This window comes from Pipistrellus hanaki, assembly GCF_964339955.1.
Source record: "Pipistrellus hanaki genome assembly, chromosome: 2".
Lineage (NCBI taxonomy): Eukaryota > Metazoa > Chordata > Mammalia > Chiroptera > Vespertilionidae > Pipistrellus > Pipistrellus hanaki.
In genome coordinates, this window is record NC_140504.1 from 74,051,421 (window position 1) to 74,069,585 (window position 18,165).

At 41.7% G+C, this 18,165-nt stretch overlaps 1 protein-coding gene across 36 annotated transcripts in view; it reads right to left on the bottom strand.

Annotated features, from left to right (window-relative positions):
• ABI3BP (ABI family member 3 binding protein) overlaps positions 1 to 18,165 on the bottom strand; it is a 237,401-nt gene that overhangs the window by 2,239 nt on the left and 216,997 nt on the right. For all 36 annotated transcript variants that reach the window (XM_084875404.1, XM_084875411.1, XM_084875410.1 and 33 more), the window contains 4 exons: positions 4,457 to 4,536; positions 3,630 to 3,659; positions 2,866 to 3,027; positions 258 to 380 (listed from right to left, as the gene is read on the bottom strand). In XM_084875404.1, the coding sequence (XP_084731530.1) occupies positions 258 to 380; positions 2,866 to 3,027; positions 3,630 to 3,659; positions 4,457 to 4,536 (395 nt within the window). The remainder of the gene's footprint in view (positions 1 to 257; positions 381 to 2,865; positions 3,028 to 3,629; positions 3,660 to 4,456; positions 4,537 to 18,165) is intronic.

The following is an 18,165-nucleotide window of genomic DNA, read 5'->3' on the forward strand; positions in this document are numbered from 1 at the left end:
TGTCTGTAGCTTTCCTTGGTCCTAAGGAATATAGTCTTAGGGACTGGGAGGAAAGTTGAGAAACTTCCATTAAACTCTTCATACTAAGTAAGGCCTTTTAACAGTTTTTTGTTTTGTTTTTTCTTTCTAGGTAGATAATTATAACAGTGCTAGCATAGAATTATTTTTAAAGTGATTGCTTTCCTCAGCTTGAATTATTTTTGGGTCAATTTATAAAACCTTTTGGGTCAATTTTTGAGGAGGCTCAGAAAACATACCTTGTTTTGTGGGTAACTGCTCAGAAGTCAATTGCTGCCCTGTGCGTCCATCTAAAAACGAGTCCACAAATTGGCAATGATCTTCTCCATGGCCTCTCTGATCGCCTATGTTATAAAACTTTCCTGAAGTACCAAAAATTAAAAGGATCATAAAATGTTACTTTGATATGAGATCATCTATCTACACTAATAAAAGAGAAACATGCAAATTAACCATCACTCTGCTACACCCACCAGCCAATATGGAGAAAATATGCAAATTAGAAGGGGGGAAAATGGTGGCTGCCTAGCTGCTCCACACATGTGGAGTGGCTGGGCGGGGCGGGATACTTGCTATGAGAGGGAGGGCAGGGGGCAAAGGGATCTATAGGAGCGGCACTCTGGGCACGGTGAAGATGAAGATGTCAGACTGACTCCAGAGTCTGCCTGACCTGAGCAAAAGCCTGGATCCCAAGGTGCCGGAGGAAAACCCGTGCTGGAAGCCAAGGGTAGGAAGGCCTGTTGCACGAATCTCTTCGTGCAACGGGCCTCTAGTCCAGTGTTTCCCAACCTTCTCTCATGATGAGAATCACCTGGTGGAGTTGTTAAACCACAGATTCCTGAATCCCAACTAAGAAGTGCTAAACTAGAATTTTGGAGAACATATAGGTAAAATTGCATACCTAACTTAGTGCTCTGTATATAAAATCTGTGTTAGAGCACTAGTTAAGTATACAATTTTACCTATATGTTCCCAAAAATTCTAGTTTAGCACTTCTTAGTTGGGATTCAGGAATCTGTGTTTTAACAACTCCACCAGGTGATTCTCATCATGAGAGAAGGTTGGGAAACACTGCTCTAGTCTATATATTGTATATAAAAGCCTAAGCAACTGGACAACTGGCTGGTAGCTATGACGTGCACTGACCACCAGGGGGCAGATTCTTAATGCAGGGGCTGCCCCCTGGTGGTTAGTGCCCTCCCACAGTGGGAGCGCCAGATGCTGGGCTCATGGCTGGTGAGCATAGCTGCCTGTGGTGGCATGAGCCTCTGCTCTCTCCCCAGCAGCTTGCTACCAAGTTTCAGCAGTAGGGGCCGGGATGAACGGGAGCTGCGCAGCATTCAGCCCGGGCTCCTCCCCAGCCACCTGACCTGTAGGGACAGGGCCAAAACCGGCAGTCTGACATCCCCCAAGGATCCCGGATTGCAAGAGGGTGCAGGCCAGGCTGAGGGACCCCACCAGTGCATGAATGCACCAGGCCTCTAGTTCTGAAATAATCACATTGTTCCAAATAATCATTCTTTCCTATCTTGTACTTTCCCCTACTCTTACCCTAGTTCAAGCCATCAGCGCCCTTTGACTGAACTATGAAATGGTCTGCCAGCTGACATTCCTGTTTTTCCTTTTGCCTCCATTCTTTTTCCCTTCCTCTCATATCCTGCATATTTTAAAAATGCTACTCAGGCCAAAACCGGTTTGGCTCAGTGGTAGAGGGTCGGTCTGCGGACTGAAAGGTCCCAGGTTCGATTCCGGTCAGGGGCATGTACGTTGGTTGCGGGCACATTCCCAGTAGGGGGTGTGCAAGAGATAGCTGGTTGGTGTTTCTCATCGACGTTTCTAGCTCTCTATCTCTTTCCCTTCCTCTCTGTAAAAAATCAATAAAAATATATTTTAAAAAAATGCTACTCAGATGTTACTCCCATAAATCTCTCCAGCAACCTCCTATTGTACTCAGAAGAAAACACAAAGTCTCACATGATTTCACACCTGCCTGCCTTGTCTTCCTCTTACTAAACCTCAGCCACACAGGGAACTGGCTATGCGTGTTCTGCCATAGGCCTTTGAGTTTCTCTTCCTCCATCTCTGCTTTCCCATAGATCTTTGCTTGGTTGGTGCCTTCTCGTAGTTTTCCTCCTAGCACAGTGTTATCGTTTCAGAGAGGCTTTTCCTAACACATAATTAAAGGAGTTTGCATTCAGCTATTTTGTTCCATTCTTTTTTTTTTTTTTCCCCCAAAAGCACTACAACTTGTAAGTTACAGGAAGGCTTGCTTGTGTCTTGTTTGCTGTTTTGTCCCTAGCACCTAGAACAGTGTCTGAATAAAGCAGATGCTACTTGTTGAATAATTGAACAAATGTCTGTTTTTCTAAGCCTTATTTAAAATTTTTACTGTAGGAGTATAGAAGAGAAAATAAGCTGCTGAGTCTGGAGCAAGGGCGTACATAGCCTTTCCAACCAGTAGTTATAATCTTGATCTTGTCATTATCAGACTAAAAATTTGGTTGTCTTATTCCTCCCAGGAGTACTGTTAGATACACCCATTTTAATATCAGTAAGGTTTTTATCCTTGGTTGGCTGGAACAAAATTGAGCTTAAATGTGGCTAGTGTCTTTACATGCAAGTTTGCCATGATGGCACTGTTCAAATTGCATTTTCATTGTTTACTTTCTAATAGCATGTCTCAAGTCCTTGTTTTCTAGGCTATTTCAATAACATCTTGCTCAAAAAGAAAAATTGTTATCTACATCAGATCTTAGTTTCTGTCCAAAGAAAAGGCCAAGTTTTACAGAATGTTGCAAAGCATTCCCTGGAAAGATAAGACTCAAAACAGCAGGTAGTCTTGCTTACCTGCGAGGGAGTCGCTCAGATAAATCTTGTATCTGAGAGAGTTGCATAGCTGCACCCCTACAAACTTTTTATACCAAGTCCTTTTGACATATTGTTTGCCTTTGCATTCTGAGTAAGAGTCTGAATCAAAGGGTCTTTCTGTCCAGATGGCATCTCTTCCTCCTGCATCAGGAAAATATAAGATTTGAGTTTAGTATCTGATTTTGGTGCTGAAGAGTTGTCCTAAAAGCTTTAAAAAACAAACAAACAACAAATAAAAACAGTTTGCAAAGTTCACTGTCAATTTGTTGACAGCTGGCTTTCTCCAATGCTAAATATTGGATCCAAAAATATTATAGGAGTTTAAACACATAAGGCCCCACTTAAGTTCCTGTCAATAGTGATAAAGCTGTAGAGGTGTGTTTTTAGGTGTTGAATAGCCTTTGCAGTGCTAGATGTAGACAGCATCCTGAGGGAATTCAGGGTTTGTTTTGTGTTGCAGCATATACAATTTAAACAGCTGCTCTAGTGTGACTTGCTATTAAAAGTGGAAATGAGGTTATTATATCTTGACAGTTACTATACAAAAAATTTGGTGCATGAATGAAAGCAAGCTTCAAAACATCCAACTGGTTCCTAAAACATCATAGACTCTCGTTGAAACTGAGTGTTTTGGATACTCATTCACATCTGATTGATATCATTACTTAACATTCTGCCATGTCTGTCAGTTGAATCAGTTTAGAGAAGCATGTACTTATGTTCACATCGAGGCAGGTACTTACCAGAAACTGGCTCGCTCACTCTCGGATCCGCTGAGGAGAAATAGCAACAGAGTCAGAAGTTATTAAGTAGGTCTCAGTGTTCCAGTGGTACAGTGAAGAAGGTGGGTGCTTACAGTAAAGACATTTTCCCCACAAAATAGTTTACTCTTTCTAAAACGGAATTGGAAAGTATGTGGGTGTTGTTTTGGAAATCGTTCTCAATTGGAAATCTGCCAGATAGTCAGCTGTGTCTTTTATTTGTGATTTGAGTAGTTAGACATCGTCATTGCTGTTTTAGCTTTCACTTCCATTTTAAAAGCTTCCTCTTTTAGTTTCATATAAAAATTACTGATGATAAAATCACCAGCACTTCACGAACTGCAGCTGGTGTAAAATTATACAAATGATGCTGTGGGTATATATGTGTCTCATTAGGGAATTGGAGCTTAGAAGGTCACCAAAGAGAAATTTTACAGCTGCTTATCATAAAACAAACGTATCAAATGAGTTCCCTTTCTAGATGTATGGCTCAGCATGTCTGATATTTTGATTCCAGGAATTGATGCTGGCATACAGAAGACCATTAATTCACTAGATTTTTGAGTATAGGTTAAACATTTTTCCTTTAAACTGATATTCCTAACTTTTTTCTTACATCAAAATATATGAGGAAAAACATAAGTGGTCTTTCCTGGTGGGCACCTTCCACAATTGGTGTTGTCCCATAGATGACTTTTGGAAATTCAAGAAACTACACATAGTGTTTGGCTGGGCTTCAGAAAAGCTCCTTATTGCAAAACCTTGTGGCCCTTTACATCCTGGCTGGGAATTGCTGTCGATGTGATTACCTGATTCAGTACTGAATGCCACCGTGTTGCTGAGTGGGCCTTCCCCCAGTGGGTTTTTTGGTTTCACCTGGAATTCATAGCTGTGCAGGAGGGAAATGAAAACAAAATAGTAATATATTCTTCAGGGGGAGACAACATTCCCTTGTTACACTAATAGCCTTCCTGAATCTGTTTTGAATGGACATATGTTCTAGAAGCACGAGGAAAGGAAAAACAAAACATTGAATCTCACTTTCTAAACAGCTTGCGTAATGTTTTATATAAGAACAGCGTTAAGTTAATAAAATAATTGTCTAAATTTTTAAAGTCCAAATTAGTAGCAATAACTGGGAAAGTTGGTAATGGATATATAGGAAAGAGGTATGTAGTGGACCCAGGCTAATCCCAGCAACAAGGACCCTCAGTTTTCTCTAGCTGTTTCAACTACTTCCTGGGGGAGAGAAGTAGGGAGATCCCTTTATATTCCTTTTATCCCAACCCTCAGTCTTAGACTTAGGCCGTGTTCCTCTTTGTGGGGTTTGCACTACCTGTGTCGGTATCACATAGCAGCAGCTGTGGGGAAAGTTTGTTTTAAATGCAGACTTCTTGCTCCATCCTATCTACTGAATCAAAGTTTTGAGGGGGTCCACGTAGGAATTCACACGTGACATTTGAAAACTGTTAGACTAAGCTATGGAAACAAATGCACATGAAAAAAGTTCTTTACAAGGACTTCCTGGTTGTATTTCCTGGAACTCAGGTCTTCTGTGGACTTCAGGAAGCCACAGCATCTCCAGAATAGGGAGATGGAAGTGTCACGTCTTGAAGAGCATGGGCACAAAGGCAGACTTTTCTCTCCTCTGCAGGCCAGATTCATGTGGGCTAGGCTCTTAGCTTTTATGTTAAAAATCAAAACAGGCCTGGCCGGATGGCTCTGTTGGAACATCAGCCCATACACCAAAAAAGATTGCAGGTTCAATCTCTGGTCAGGGTGCATATGGGAGGCAACAGAAGGATCTTTCTCTTTCTCTTCCTCTCCTTGCCTCCCTCTAAAATTAATATATAAATCCTCTCATGAGGATAAAAACAAACACCCAAATAAACCCAGATCTTTAGGAGTTATATGTTTGACTATATCCTTAAGAAGTATGTATTAAATTGCTGTGCAATAACTGAGAAATGTAATTCATAGAATACTTACGCAGAGCACATCCTTTAAAGAAATTCAAATAGTAAAACTAGTTTTCATTTGCCTAAAACTGTGAGTTTTGGGTGCCGCAAAGTATTTTGGATGCAAAACCAATTTGAGTCAGCTGATAGCTTGGTGAGTCTCAAATTTGTAAAGGCTTTTGGTAGATAATTCCCGCCCCCCCTTTTTTTTTTAAAAAAAAGTTTGTAATTGAATAAGAATGCAGAACATACAAAAGGAAGATATTTTATAAATAAGTGAAAAACAGAAGGATGACAGTATTAACACACACTGCTAGAATCCCTGAGACAGACTCTGGCATTACGACAATGGCAGCTCCTTTAGGGACACTTACTATATATCAGACATAATCATTCTGTGTATATAAAGAAACATACAAACTCTAAGAGATCAGTGTTATGTGATTTTTTCAGTTAAGAATGATAAGGCTCTTCACCAGTGTCCTGTCTATTTTTACAAACTTTGTGAAACAAAGATTAAAATTTACAGGGTTGCCCTAGCCGGTTTTGCTTAGTGGATAGAGCACATGTGTCAAACACAAGGCCCGCGGGCCAAATCCAGCCCGCCAGGCCAGGCAATGTGGCCCGCACCGCGCTGTCATCACTGCACTCCGCTGTCAGTTTATGACATTGTCAGTTTATGACTGTTCAGTAAACCATTCGGCCCGCGATTTAGGCTGGATTTTAGATTTTGGCCCCTTCTCTGATTGAGTTCGACACCCCTAGGATAGAGCATTGACCTGTGGACTGAAGAGTCCGGGGTTTGATTCTTGTCTGCACATGCCCGGGTTGTGGGCTTGGTCTCCAGTAGAGGGCATGCAGCAGGCAGCCGATCAATGATTCTCTCTCATCATTGATGTTTCTATCTCTCCCTCTCCCTTCCTCTCTAAAATAAAAAATAATACGTTAAAAAAATTTACAGGGTTTTTACTGAGAGACTGCACATCAAAACATTTTGTAACCTAATCAACTGATATAAGATGCCATTATCATTTGCAATAAGAGAATGCCAATATAAAACCACATGTCACTCATTTAAATAAATTGCACAGACATAGGGAGTTTTGGCATGGAATATTTTCTAGAGATGAGATTCTTGCTCAGAAGCCTGATGACCTTAAAACAAAAACAAACCAGTATGATGAACTGATATTGGAAAAAAGAAACCACAGGCATTTGGACGTCAGTTCAAGTGGGCAATGCATCCCACATTCCAGGCCACTGCCAAAAGCCCTGTGCGTTGGCTAACTCTGATTGCTGGAACCATCTCCTTGTCTTTTTATCTTGCAGTTATTTATACTTCAGCTCTATTTGTAGTGTGACCACAAATACTACTAAGAAACTTTGTTTTTTTTGCCAACATTTTGTGATACTTGACAAGTTTTGAAGAAATCATTTTAAACTAAATTTAATTAACAGCGTGGGACTAAAAGGTACATATTTTTGGCAGATTAAACCCTATATAAAGAGAAAATATTGAATTGGCAAAGTTTTTCCCAAGAAGCACATTATATCACAAGATCTATGTCATTGTAAGTCAATATTGATTATACATAGGAAATAAGCATGGGATGATATATTGAAAATCTCTAAAGCACAATAAAGTTATTTAAATAATGCTTCGAAGAAGATTTGAAGATCAAGTTAAGGAAGTTTTACAAATACATGAACAAAAAGTCAGAAATGAAAAGTGAAAGAAAATAGGATTATTTCAGGGGATACAATACCTAAGTATTGGGTTCTAGCAGAGATAGGGAAAAAGGAGGGTAGAAAATTATCCTGGAAATTATGTAATTTCTCAGAACTGAAAGACATGGGTTTGCAGATTACAAAGGCCCAATGTACACCCAGAAAAATGAAAAAAGAAAAGAAAAACTATCCAAAGCACAAACGATGCAAAATTTCAGAGTATTGGGGTAAAGACACAATTTTAAGTTTCTGAGAAGAAAATAGGTCCCATTCAAAGAGCCCAGAATCAGAATAACATTTGACTTCCTAATAGCACTGGAAGTTAGAAAATAATGGAACAACGTCTTCAAAAATCTTCATTGTACCCTAAACTCCATGTCTAGCTAAATGATAGTATTAGAGTAAAACAAGGATATTTTCAGATATGTGAAGACTCAAGAATATTATCTTCCTTAAGCTTTCCCCAAGATGTATTTCTCAACAAGTGCCACAATGCCAGGGAGTAAACAAAGAAGGGAGGTAGGAGATGTACGAGTTGGTTATTCAACGTAGGAGAGAGCCAAAAGATGATGATGTTGAGAAATTCCAGGAGATGTTGCCATAAAAAAAGTACACAGAACATATACACTGTGTGTGCAGATTATCTCTGAACACATAAAAATCTGGCATATATATGCCAGTGCATGAGTGGGGTCCGGCTAGCTTGGCCAGGAAGAGGGGACATGGGCGGTTGGTCGGCCTACCTGCTGGTTGAACTCCTGGTCAAGGGGATAATTTGAATATTAGCTTTTTATTATATAAGATATACACTGAATGGCCAGATTATTATGTGTTCAGAGATCATAATAATCTGGCCACTCAGTGTAGATGACTTGAGCATTTGATCATTCTGAGAAATGGTCAGTCTAGAAATATGGATTTAATTGACAAAAGAAATAGCTAAAATAATTGAGAATTGCAGAGGTGACTAAGATGGTGACATAAGAGGTTTCTGAGCTCCCCTCCTCCTACAGACATGTCGAATGTATAGCTCCACACACAGCAATTCCTATTGAAAGTGATCCAGAAGCTAGCTGAACAGCTCCTACACATTAGGCAAATGACAGAACACCAACCCACATCAATGTGCCTAGGAAAGGCTGAGTTACTTGACAGAACCCCCTGCTACAGGGCCATACAATCAGGAGCAGATCCACAACTACCAGCTTTTCCCTGAGGAGCAAAGAGGTTGGACCCCAAATCTAGCATCTGGATTTTGCCAACATTTGTGATACTTTCCCCAACTTCTAAGACTCTCTAAATACCCATCTCTAAAAGCCAATGGGGATTGTGTCTATGAGACCTTTAAGAATATAGCAAAACAAAACCCAGTTATTCACAAATGTATTGAGCACTCCCTTTCCACCCCCTCCAGGGTTTAGAGCCAAGGAAACAGGCAAAAACCCCCATATACTTTGAAGGCTACCTGAGGATGAGGTTTCTAACTTCAGCGCTCATCTAGTGACTGGCTGCAATCCTCTCCAGGGACAGAAACAGCAAACACCTTTCCTGCCCTCTCTCCTTAGCCCACTCCAACAACAAAACCAAGTTACTAGTGTCTCCCTGGAAAGAATTTTTACAAATGGGTGGCATTCCAGCTTTAGTGGCTGCCGCCCAAGAAATGGGCCCCCAGATTACCTGGCTCTGAGAGCCAAGGGGGCTTGTCTTCCTCAGCCCCACAGTACTGTATCAGATGAAGTAGTTCTTACCAGGTGCAGGAGTATCCCCTCCTCCCCACAGCTGGATCTGGGCCCAGCAGAGAGGAAGCAGGCAAAAACACCCATCTCCAGTGTTTCCCTAGAAGGGGCTTACTACATAATGCTCCGCTGCCACCCGAGGGTCCAGTTTCTAATCAGCCTGCATCCAAGTGCTGACTGCCATTCTCACTTTTGAGACACTGACAGGTTTTGGCAGACCCTCAACTCCTGAAGCCACTAAGAACAAGGAAGGTGGCGAGGGCACTCTCAGAGGCTTGAGAGACAGCTAGAAGCTTGGATGAACTGATCAGAGTGGTTCACTTTTATAATAGGAATAGTCTACCATGACTGGAGCGGTGGCTGTTTTATCTCATGTTTGGAGATCAACAGAAAGAATCAAAGAAAACGAAGAAACAGGAATATGGTCCAAACAAAAACAACAACAACAACACTAAGAAAAATGTCCAGAAGCAGATCTTAATGAAATGAACATAAGTTATTAACCTGATAGAATGTTCAAAATAACAATTGTAAGTATGTTCACCAAGGCCAGGAAACAATGTACAAACAAAGTGAGAATGTCAACAAAGAAAATAGTAAAAAGCACAAAACAGAAAACATATAGCTGAAGAATACAATAACTGAACTGGAAAAAAATCATTAGAGTTTAACAGCAGACTAAATGAAGTAGAAGAAAAGATCAGCAAACCTCACAGGGCAATGGAATTTACCTAATCAAAGGAATAAAAAGTAAAAAAGAAAGAAAAAGAGAGAAGGCAGCTTAAGGGACATAGGAGACATAAGCAGATCATGATATGCATTATAGGGGTTCCAGAAGGAGATGAGAGAAAGGGGCAAAAAGCGTATTTAAACAAATAATAGCTGAAAACGTCCCTAACGTGGGGTAAGAAAGAGACATCCAGATCCAGGAAGTCCAAATCTCTAAATATAGGTAATCCAAACAGATCCACACTTAGACATTATTATTAAACTAGAGGCCTGGCGAATGAAATTCATGCGCGGGTATGGTGCCTAGGCCTGTCCTGTGATCAGGGCCATCTTCCCCAGCTGCCCACAGCTGGCCCCACTCCCCACCGCCACCCTTGGTCAAGGGCATGTACCGGAGTTGCAGGTTTGCTCCCAGACCCATTCAGGGCACATGCAGGAGGTACCCAATTGATGTGTCTCTCTCACATTGATGTTTCTCTCTCTCTCTCTCTCTCTCTCTCTCTCTCTCTCTCTCTCTCTCTCTCTCTCCTCCCCCTCCTCCTCCTCTTCTTCCTCCCTCTCTCCTTCCATCCCTTTCCCTCCCTCCCTCCTTCTTGGTGATGATTAACAAAAATAACAATAAAACCCCCCCCACACAAAAGAAGGAAATACTACATTTGCAATAATGGGTTGGACCTGGAGGGCATTAAGCTAAGTGAGATAAGGCAAACAGAGAAAGACAAATACTGCATAGTATCACTTATATGTGGAATCTTAAAAAAGAAAAAAAAAAAAGTCATACTCACAGAAACGGAGTAGAAAAGTGGTTGCCAGGGGCTGGGGGTAGGGGAAATAGAACTTGTAAAAGGTTATAAACTTTCAGTTATGCAATGAATAAGGCCTAAGGATGTAATATATAATTTGGTGACTATAGTTGCAAACCTTTTATTGTATAAGTGAAATATGCTAAGAGAGCAAAATTTAAATGCAACTACCCTCCTCCCTGCCTAGTTACATATACTTGGTGCTAGATGTGCTAATTAACTTGATGTGTGTGTCTGTGTGTGTGTGTGTGTGGGGGGAACTTGATGTGTGTGTCTGTGTGTGTGTGTGTGTGTGTGTGGGAATCCTTTCACTATATATATAAAATCATCACATTGAATACTTTATCTTTACAAATGTATTTGTCAATTATACCTCAATATAGCTGAAAAAATAATTAAAAAGATTTGCTCCTGGGAATCAAAACAACAATGCGGTACCATCTCAAACCTGTCAGAATGGCCAACATCAACAAATCAACAAACGACAAGTGTTGGCGAGGTTGCGGAGAAAAAGGAACCCTCGTGCACTGCTGGTGGGAATGCAGACTGGTGCAACCACTGTGGAGAACAGCGTGGAGTTTCCTCAAAAAACTGAAAATGGAACTCCCATTTGACTCAGTAATCCCACTTCTAGGAATATATCCTAAGAAACCAGATACACCAATCAGAAAGGATATATGCACCCCTATGTTCATAGCAGCACAATCTACAATAGCCAGAATTTGGGAACAGCCTAGGTGCCCGTCAGCAGATGATTGGATCCAAAAACTATGGTACATCTACACAATGGAATACTATGCTGCCATAAAAAAGAAGGAATTCTCATCATTTGCAGCAACCTGGATGGAATTGGAGAACATCATGCTGAGTGAAATAAGCCAGTCAATGAAAGAGAAACACCACATGACCTCACTCATTTGTGGATGATAAAGAACATTATAAACTGATGAACCAAGAGACAGATATAGAGACAGTAAAGCAACAGGCAGACTGTCAAATTACAGTGGGGAGGGGAGGAAGATCTGGGGGAGATAATAGATCAACCGAAGGACTTGTGTACATGTATATAAGTACAACCAATGGACATAAAACTCTGGGGAGGGAGGGTATGTTTGAGAGGGAGGGAGGGGGGCAAAAAAAATCAATAAAATATATTAAAAAAAAAAAAGATTTGCTCCTGGGAAACAATTTAAGTCTAGTAATGAACTGCTTTGTAACATTTGAGTTTTAAAACCATATATATGGATTTCTGATAAAAATGAAAATTAAATTTTGAAAGCCATTGATAAGACCTTTTTAATCAAAACGAATATCTGAACGGCGTGCAGTCCAGATGACAACTGTAGTCAAACCTTTGGGCCTCTTTGAGAGCAAGCACCCCCCCTCCCTCTCCCAGCAGATGCCCTGCCTGGGCCCCTGGGTAGGTATGGATCCAAACAAAAATCCCCTTCCCAAGTCTCCCTGTGGGAGCAGCTGGCACTACGGTGAGGGTCAAGCCGGGGAGACTGTGCCCACGGCTGCACTGCTGTGGGACTGCCAGGTAAGCGATTTAACCTCTAGGAGCCCCAATTTCCTCCTGTAGAAAAACGAGGCTAATCATGTTACTTGTGACCAACTATCGCCTCTACAGGATAGAAAAGTGTGAGATTTTTTGTGAGGATTAAATGAGATAATAGATTCCAACGTGTCTGGTACGTAGTGAGTCTACATATTCTCTGGTATTAAGCTCCAATTTTTATCCCAGAGGAGTGGGATAATAACGAAGAGGGGAGAGTTTGAGGATAACTGAAAACCAGCATAAGCATTAAATATCAATTTTTAGAAAAGTAAAAAACAGGGTTTCAAATAGTGGGAAAACCGTCAGAGAGAGGGACGCTCCAGCCTAGAGAATCCAGCCTGAGAACACTCCTCAGGTCTGGCTGCGGCAGACACTCCCGCCATCTCCTGCCTCCCGTCTTTGTTCCTCTCTATGACCATTTCCCTTTACAGAGAGCCGAGCTGTGCTTTTCATGAGAGGACGAACCTTCTGTATACATACTTCCATTGATTTAAAAAGCTGGTTTTCACTCTAACAAAAGCCTCATGAATCCTCAAGCAACCTGCTTTTTATATAGAAAGGCTACTCCTAGCTGTTTGTTTGGTTAGCTAATTTTATCCTTAGTGTAGTCCGGAAGTACCTGAGCCCCATTCAGGTGAGGCATCAGTCAGGGAGAGAAAAAAGTGGAATAAGAGGAAAAAGAGTAAGGGGCGCTCAGACAGGGAAAGAGAAACCCAGCCAATGAGTTCTCCAAGGACACCGCAGGCTTACAGTAAGCATTTTTGGATTCCTACCGTATGCAGGGATGCAGCCTGGGAACGCAGACGAGGAGCAGAAGGACAGAGCTGTGAGGGCAAAGTAAGTCCCAATGAGGGGCAGAGTGGAGAGGAGCTGGGTTCCAGTGGCATCAGGTACCAACTAGCTGCCTGGTGTGCCCTCAGGGACGTTCCTCCTGTCTCCCATTTCTGTGGGGGACATGAATGTAAGACCCGGCTGCACTCTAATTATAGTGTTGCTGTGAGTTTCTGACACCCCTCTACTAACTACTAAAAAATTACAAGTGAAAACTAATATGGACACGGTGATGTGAAAAGAGGGATTCTATGCTTTTAGCTGTCCTTTTGCTCGAAGAAAAGTTGCAAAAGTGACCAGTCCCCTATAGTTCTTCCTTCTCTAATGAGGAAGCAGTGCGAAATGAAATGAAGTGGCTAAGGCTCTGGCCGCTTATTTTACTCCCCTCTACCCAGCCCAGGAGGAGAGATGCCGAAAGTTCAACACAGAGTCTGCAGAGACCAGAGTTTCACAAAACACCGCAAAGGACATAATGGCTCTTCCATATGCCTGCTTTGTTCAGCCAGATTTACAGTTTATAAGTTGCCACCTCTGTTCCCATTTACTTTTAGTGCCAACATTTTAATAAATCAAACAACATAAAAAATAGTCCCAAACCACCTTTGCTGTCAGCTGCAGGAAACTAGTTGGTTTCAGCCTGAGAGAAGAAGAACTGTTCTCCTACGACCCCCCCCCCCCACCCCCGCCAAGCCTCAGAGGGCAGCAGAAGCACTTGAGCAGGTCAGTGGACTTGATTTATTTAATTACCAGACAGGGTGCATTTTCCATAGGAAATTGCCGGGCCACATGTGAGTCTGGCACACACAGTGGATTCTTCAGTCTTTTGGTCGGTGAGGGGAGCCGGGGCTCAGTTGAAGAGAAGGGGGAGGTTGAAGGGCCTTTTTTGTTAGCACAGCAATTGTGTGTGCCCATCTATGCTTCCCAACCAGTTCATCAGGAAGAACCTGGCCCACCAATGGAGATCAATATGAGTATGAAAACAATTTCTCTGAAAACAAATTGCATTCCACAGACACAGACTCAAAGAAAAATGGATTACCAGGACAATTCTACTTGATGTAAAACTGACCAAGTTTTTGGTTTTATTTTCAGTTCCAGTTTTCTCACTGATTCTGTGCCTGGCTTCAGAAATTATAAGATTATGTCATTGGGAGAGACTCAAGATCAATCAGTGTTTCCCAAACTTTTGACATATTTGTATCCCTTCTATAATTTTCGTAATGCTGAGTACCCCTCGTACTCATGAGAATGTAGAATTAGGCGCAGCTAAGCGCGGTTCAGTGCATCTCCCCACCAAACTCCGGTGCAACGCGTACCCCCACCAAACTCTTCCCATACCCCTGGGGGTACGCGTACTACACTTTGGGAAACTTAAGTCATATATTTATTAGTTCTGTTCACAGAACTACAAGTAACCATAGTGGTCCTTGTAAACAAAGTGGTTAGCTCCAGAAAGGAGAGGTTCTTCTTAATATTTTTCTTTTTGTTCAATACGAGCCACACTTTGAGGTTCAATAAGAGGCACACATTGAGGTTTCATGGGGAAAAAGAAGGGGGAAATAAATCTTTAGAGTAGGGGCTGGCTAGGTCATTGACAAGACTGGGGCTGCCTCCACTGCCCCAGAATAGCTGGGTGGCTCCACTTTCTTATTTAAAAAAAAAATCACTTTCTTGATTAAGATATCACATATTTGCCCTCATCCCCCCCATTCCCATCCCAAACCCCATCCCACGTATGTTCCCACCCCCCTGTTGTCCGTGACCACTGGTTAGGTTTGTATGCATGCACACAAGTCCTTTGTATGATCTCTCCCTTTTATCCCCACCCTCCCCTACCTTCCCTCTGAGGTCCCACAGTCTGATCGATGCTTCCCTGTCTCCGGGCCTGTCCACTTTCTATAAACAGAAACACCTCCTGCACGTATGGAGCTGAACCCTCCCAGCAGCAAGGAATTGCTGGATGGTCCCACCCTGTGGGCTATTTTTCAGGCTCTGCACATCCATTTTCTCTGCCTTGTTCTAATGTGTTAAATGTTCTAACTTCGCTCTCTACTCCACCCTCCTCTGTGCATAAAGATTAGCCAGTAATTATCACCTATTTTATTTTATTATTTATTTATTTAAAAAATATTTTATTGATCTTTCACAGAGAAGAAGAGAGAGAGGGATAGAGAGTTAGAAACATCGATGAGAGAGAATCATCGATCAGCTGCCTCTTGCACACCCCCCACCGGGGATGTGCCCGCAACCAAGGTATGTGCCTTTGACTGGAATCAAACCCGGGACTCTTCAGTCCAGAAGCCGATGCTCCATCTGCTGAGCCAAACCGGTTTCGGCTTATCACCTATTTTAGAGCTCAGATTTTTTGTTTTGTTTTGTTTTAGACCAATGATGGAAAATGCTATTAAAATAAATTATTTACACATGCCTCCCAAGATTGGAATTCTTTTAGAAGTTATCTTCTTCAGCTTTTCACATAGGGAATTTTGGAACAGCTATACTTCAGAGTTTGCCTATTTTGGGAATTCAATTTTACCATATATTTGGATTATAAAATTTTCCCAAGCATTGAAATGTGACCAAAGCTAATAAAACCCACACCTGCTGGCTGCATCCTGTACATACTCCCTCTTTTATTTTACATATCTTTTATTAGCATTAATGTTGGGCCATGGTTGGGCAGTAGATACAATGGAATGAAACTACAATGTGATACAGTCTGAGAAAAAGCTTGCACCAAAAAGCCAATGTACCTAAATTTGGGAACTCATAATTTTATTATCTGGCTCCAGCTTTCCTGTCTTGTATTTCACCTAAATCATGCATATGGATTTGACTTGAATGCTATTGTTGCTCCTTCTTTTCTTGCCAGCCTGTCCCATTCCTTCCTATCTGCTACTGCCAAGTTATAGTCTCAAGTGCTCTATGAGGCTTTTTTCTCCTGATAAATTGCAGAATTGGGTGTAAGTCCTACCCTGGCATGTACTTTTATCCTGTTTTATGATGCTTGCTTCATGGGTGTTAGTTTTGTTTCTCTAGGTACTTTTAGGCTTCTGAAACCTTAAATTCAATGAAATAATTTGACTTCAGCTTATTCTTCCTAAACTTATTAAGTTACTTCAACTAATATGGATTTCAAACAAATAGTTTTCAATATTTCAGCTCAAAACCTTTGCTCATTAAATTAGACCAATCTCTTGCAAGCCCTTGTTAAGAGAGCCTGGGATGCATTCACAGGCTCTTTGGGTACTGGGATCTATTGAACACCACATAGTTTCATGTATTGTAGGCAAAACCATTTTCCTTAGAGCACCTCTATACCCACAGGCATTATATTTGCCCCCAATGGGAAAACATTCTTTACTTCAAATTACTGATATATCGCTTTTAAATCCGGCCCATTAAGGACCATCAACATAATCCTGGTGAAATCATATATATGAACATCAACGGTCTTTATATCCTAATAGACTTCATTCAATCTTACCAATCTCTAAAAATAACATGGAGTAAGCCACATATAGACACACTTGAATGGCTTCAAATTTATGCCTTGTAGTAAAAGTCAGCAGGGCTTCCTAAACTAAATGTAGTATTGTTTTCCCCCAAAGACACATGCAGAAAGGGCTCCCTTAGGGCTTTGTCTATGGATGAGAATAGGCTCTAAGGGGACTTCCTTAGAAGGCCCACTGATGAAGGACAAGAGACGTAAGGAAGACACATATCACGAGGGCGGGATAAAGTGGACACGGTTGTATTTCAGTCTGAGGCAAAGTACAGAAACAATGAGCACGAACCCTACAACAGTTAGACCAGATGCTAGATGTGAATCCCAGATTGGTGCTGGGATTCCAGAATAAAATGCAACTCGCCCAAAGGTACTTTTCTTGAGCAAGATGCCAAAATGGTGTTCTTACGTGACATTAACAGAATGTTCTTTTCTGGTAGATTTATTTTACCAACTATCACTCATAAGTAGCTCAAGTATAAAAATGATTTTTCCAACTAAGTGAAAGTCAAAATGTAAATGAAAGAACAAGTCCCTCCCCAGTTATCCTCCTTCAAGTTCTCCCCATCTTTTGACCCATTTTCCTGATCTGGCATGGAAGGCTCTCCACAACCTAGCTGCCACCTCTCTCTGCTGCCACTGCTTCGGTCCACTTTTCACCTCTCACACTGGTCAAATGGCGTATTGCTCACTGCCCACAACCATGCCACGCTTGCTTTTGCACTGACAATGCTGTTCTCTCTGACATTCATTTCCCCTGAGACAGTCACCTCGCTAGGCCTTCCTACTGATCCTTAAGGATCAGCCAGGTGCCACCTTCTTCAGGAAGATTTTCCTAAGTTCCCTTGTCCAGTGGTTGGCAAACCGCAGCTCGTGAGCCACATGCGGCCCATTGGGCCCTTGAGTGTGGCTCTTCCACAAAATACCATGGCCTGGGTGAGTCTATTTTGAAGAAGTGGCATTAGAAGAAGTTTAAGTTTAAAAAATTTGGCTCTCAAAAGAAATTTCAATCGTTGTACTGTTGATATTTGGCTCTGTTGACTAATGAGTTTGCCGACCACTGCCCTAGACTTTGTGAAGTGCCACCCACTCCAGGTTCCCATAGCACGCTGGGCATACTTCTACCAGAGCTCTCACCACTCTGTGTAGTATAATCTGTTATTAACTGCCTACCCTCTGCCCTACCCCAACCTCCAGCTTCTCAAGAGCAGGCACCATGTTGATTGATTTGTAGTCACAATACTAAGCACACCGCTGAGATATGGTTGGTACTTAATAAATGAAAACACAAATCCTTAACAAACAAATCATATGGAAAATGTCAGTAGAGCCCTGACAGGTGTTGCTAAGTGGCTAGAGCATCAGCCCATGTACCAAAGGGTCATGGCTTCAATTCCTAGTCAAGGGCACATACCTGGGTTGCAGACTTGATCTCCTGCAGGCTTGTCTGGGAGGCAATCAATGGATATGTCTCTCTTACATCGATGTTTCTCTCTCTCCCCCCTCCCTCCCTTCCACTTTCTCTTAAAAAAAATCTTCAGATGAGGATTAAAAAGAATTATAAAAAAAGAGAAACTGTCACTGGAATAACTATACTACTTCTGATTATAGCTAATGGTGCACTATGAGTTCTGAGGAGAACCCGATTCAGAAAAGGAACACAATGA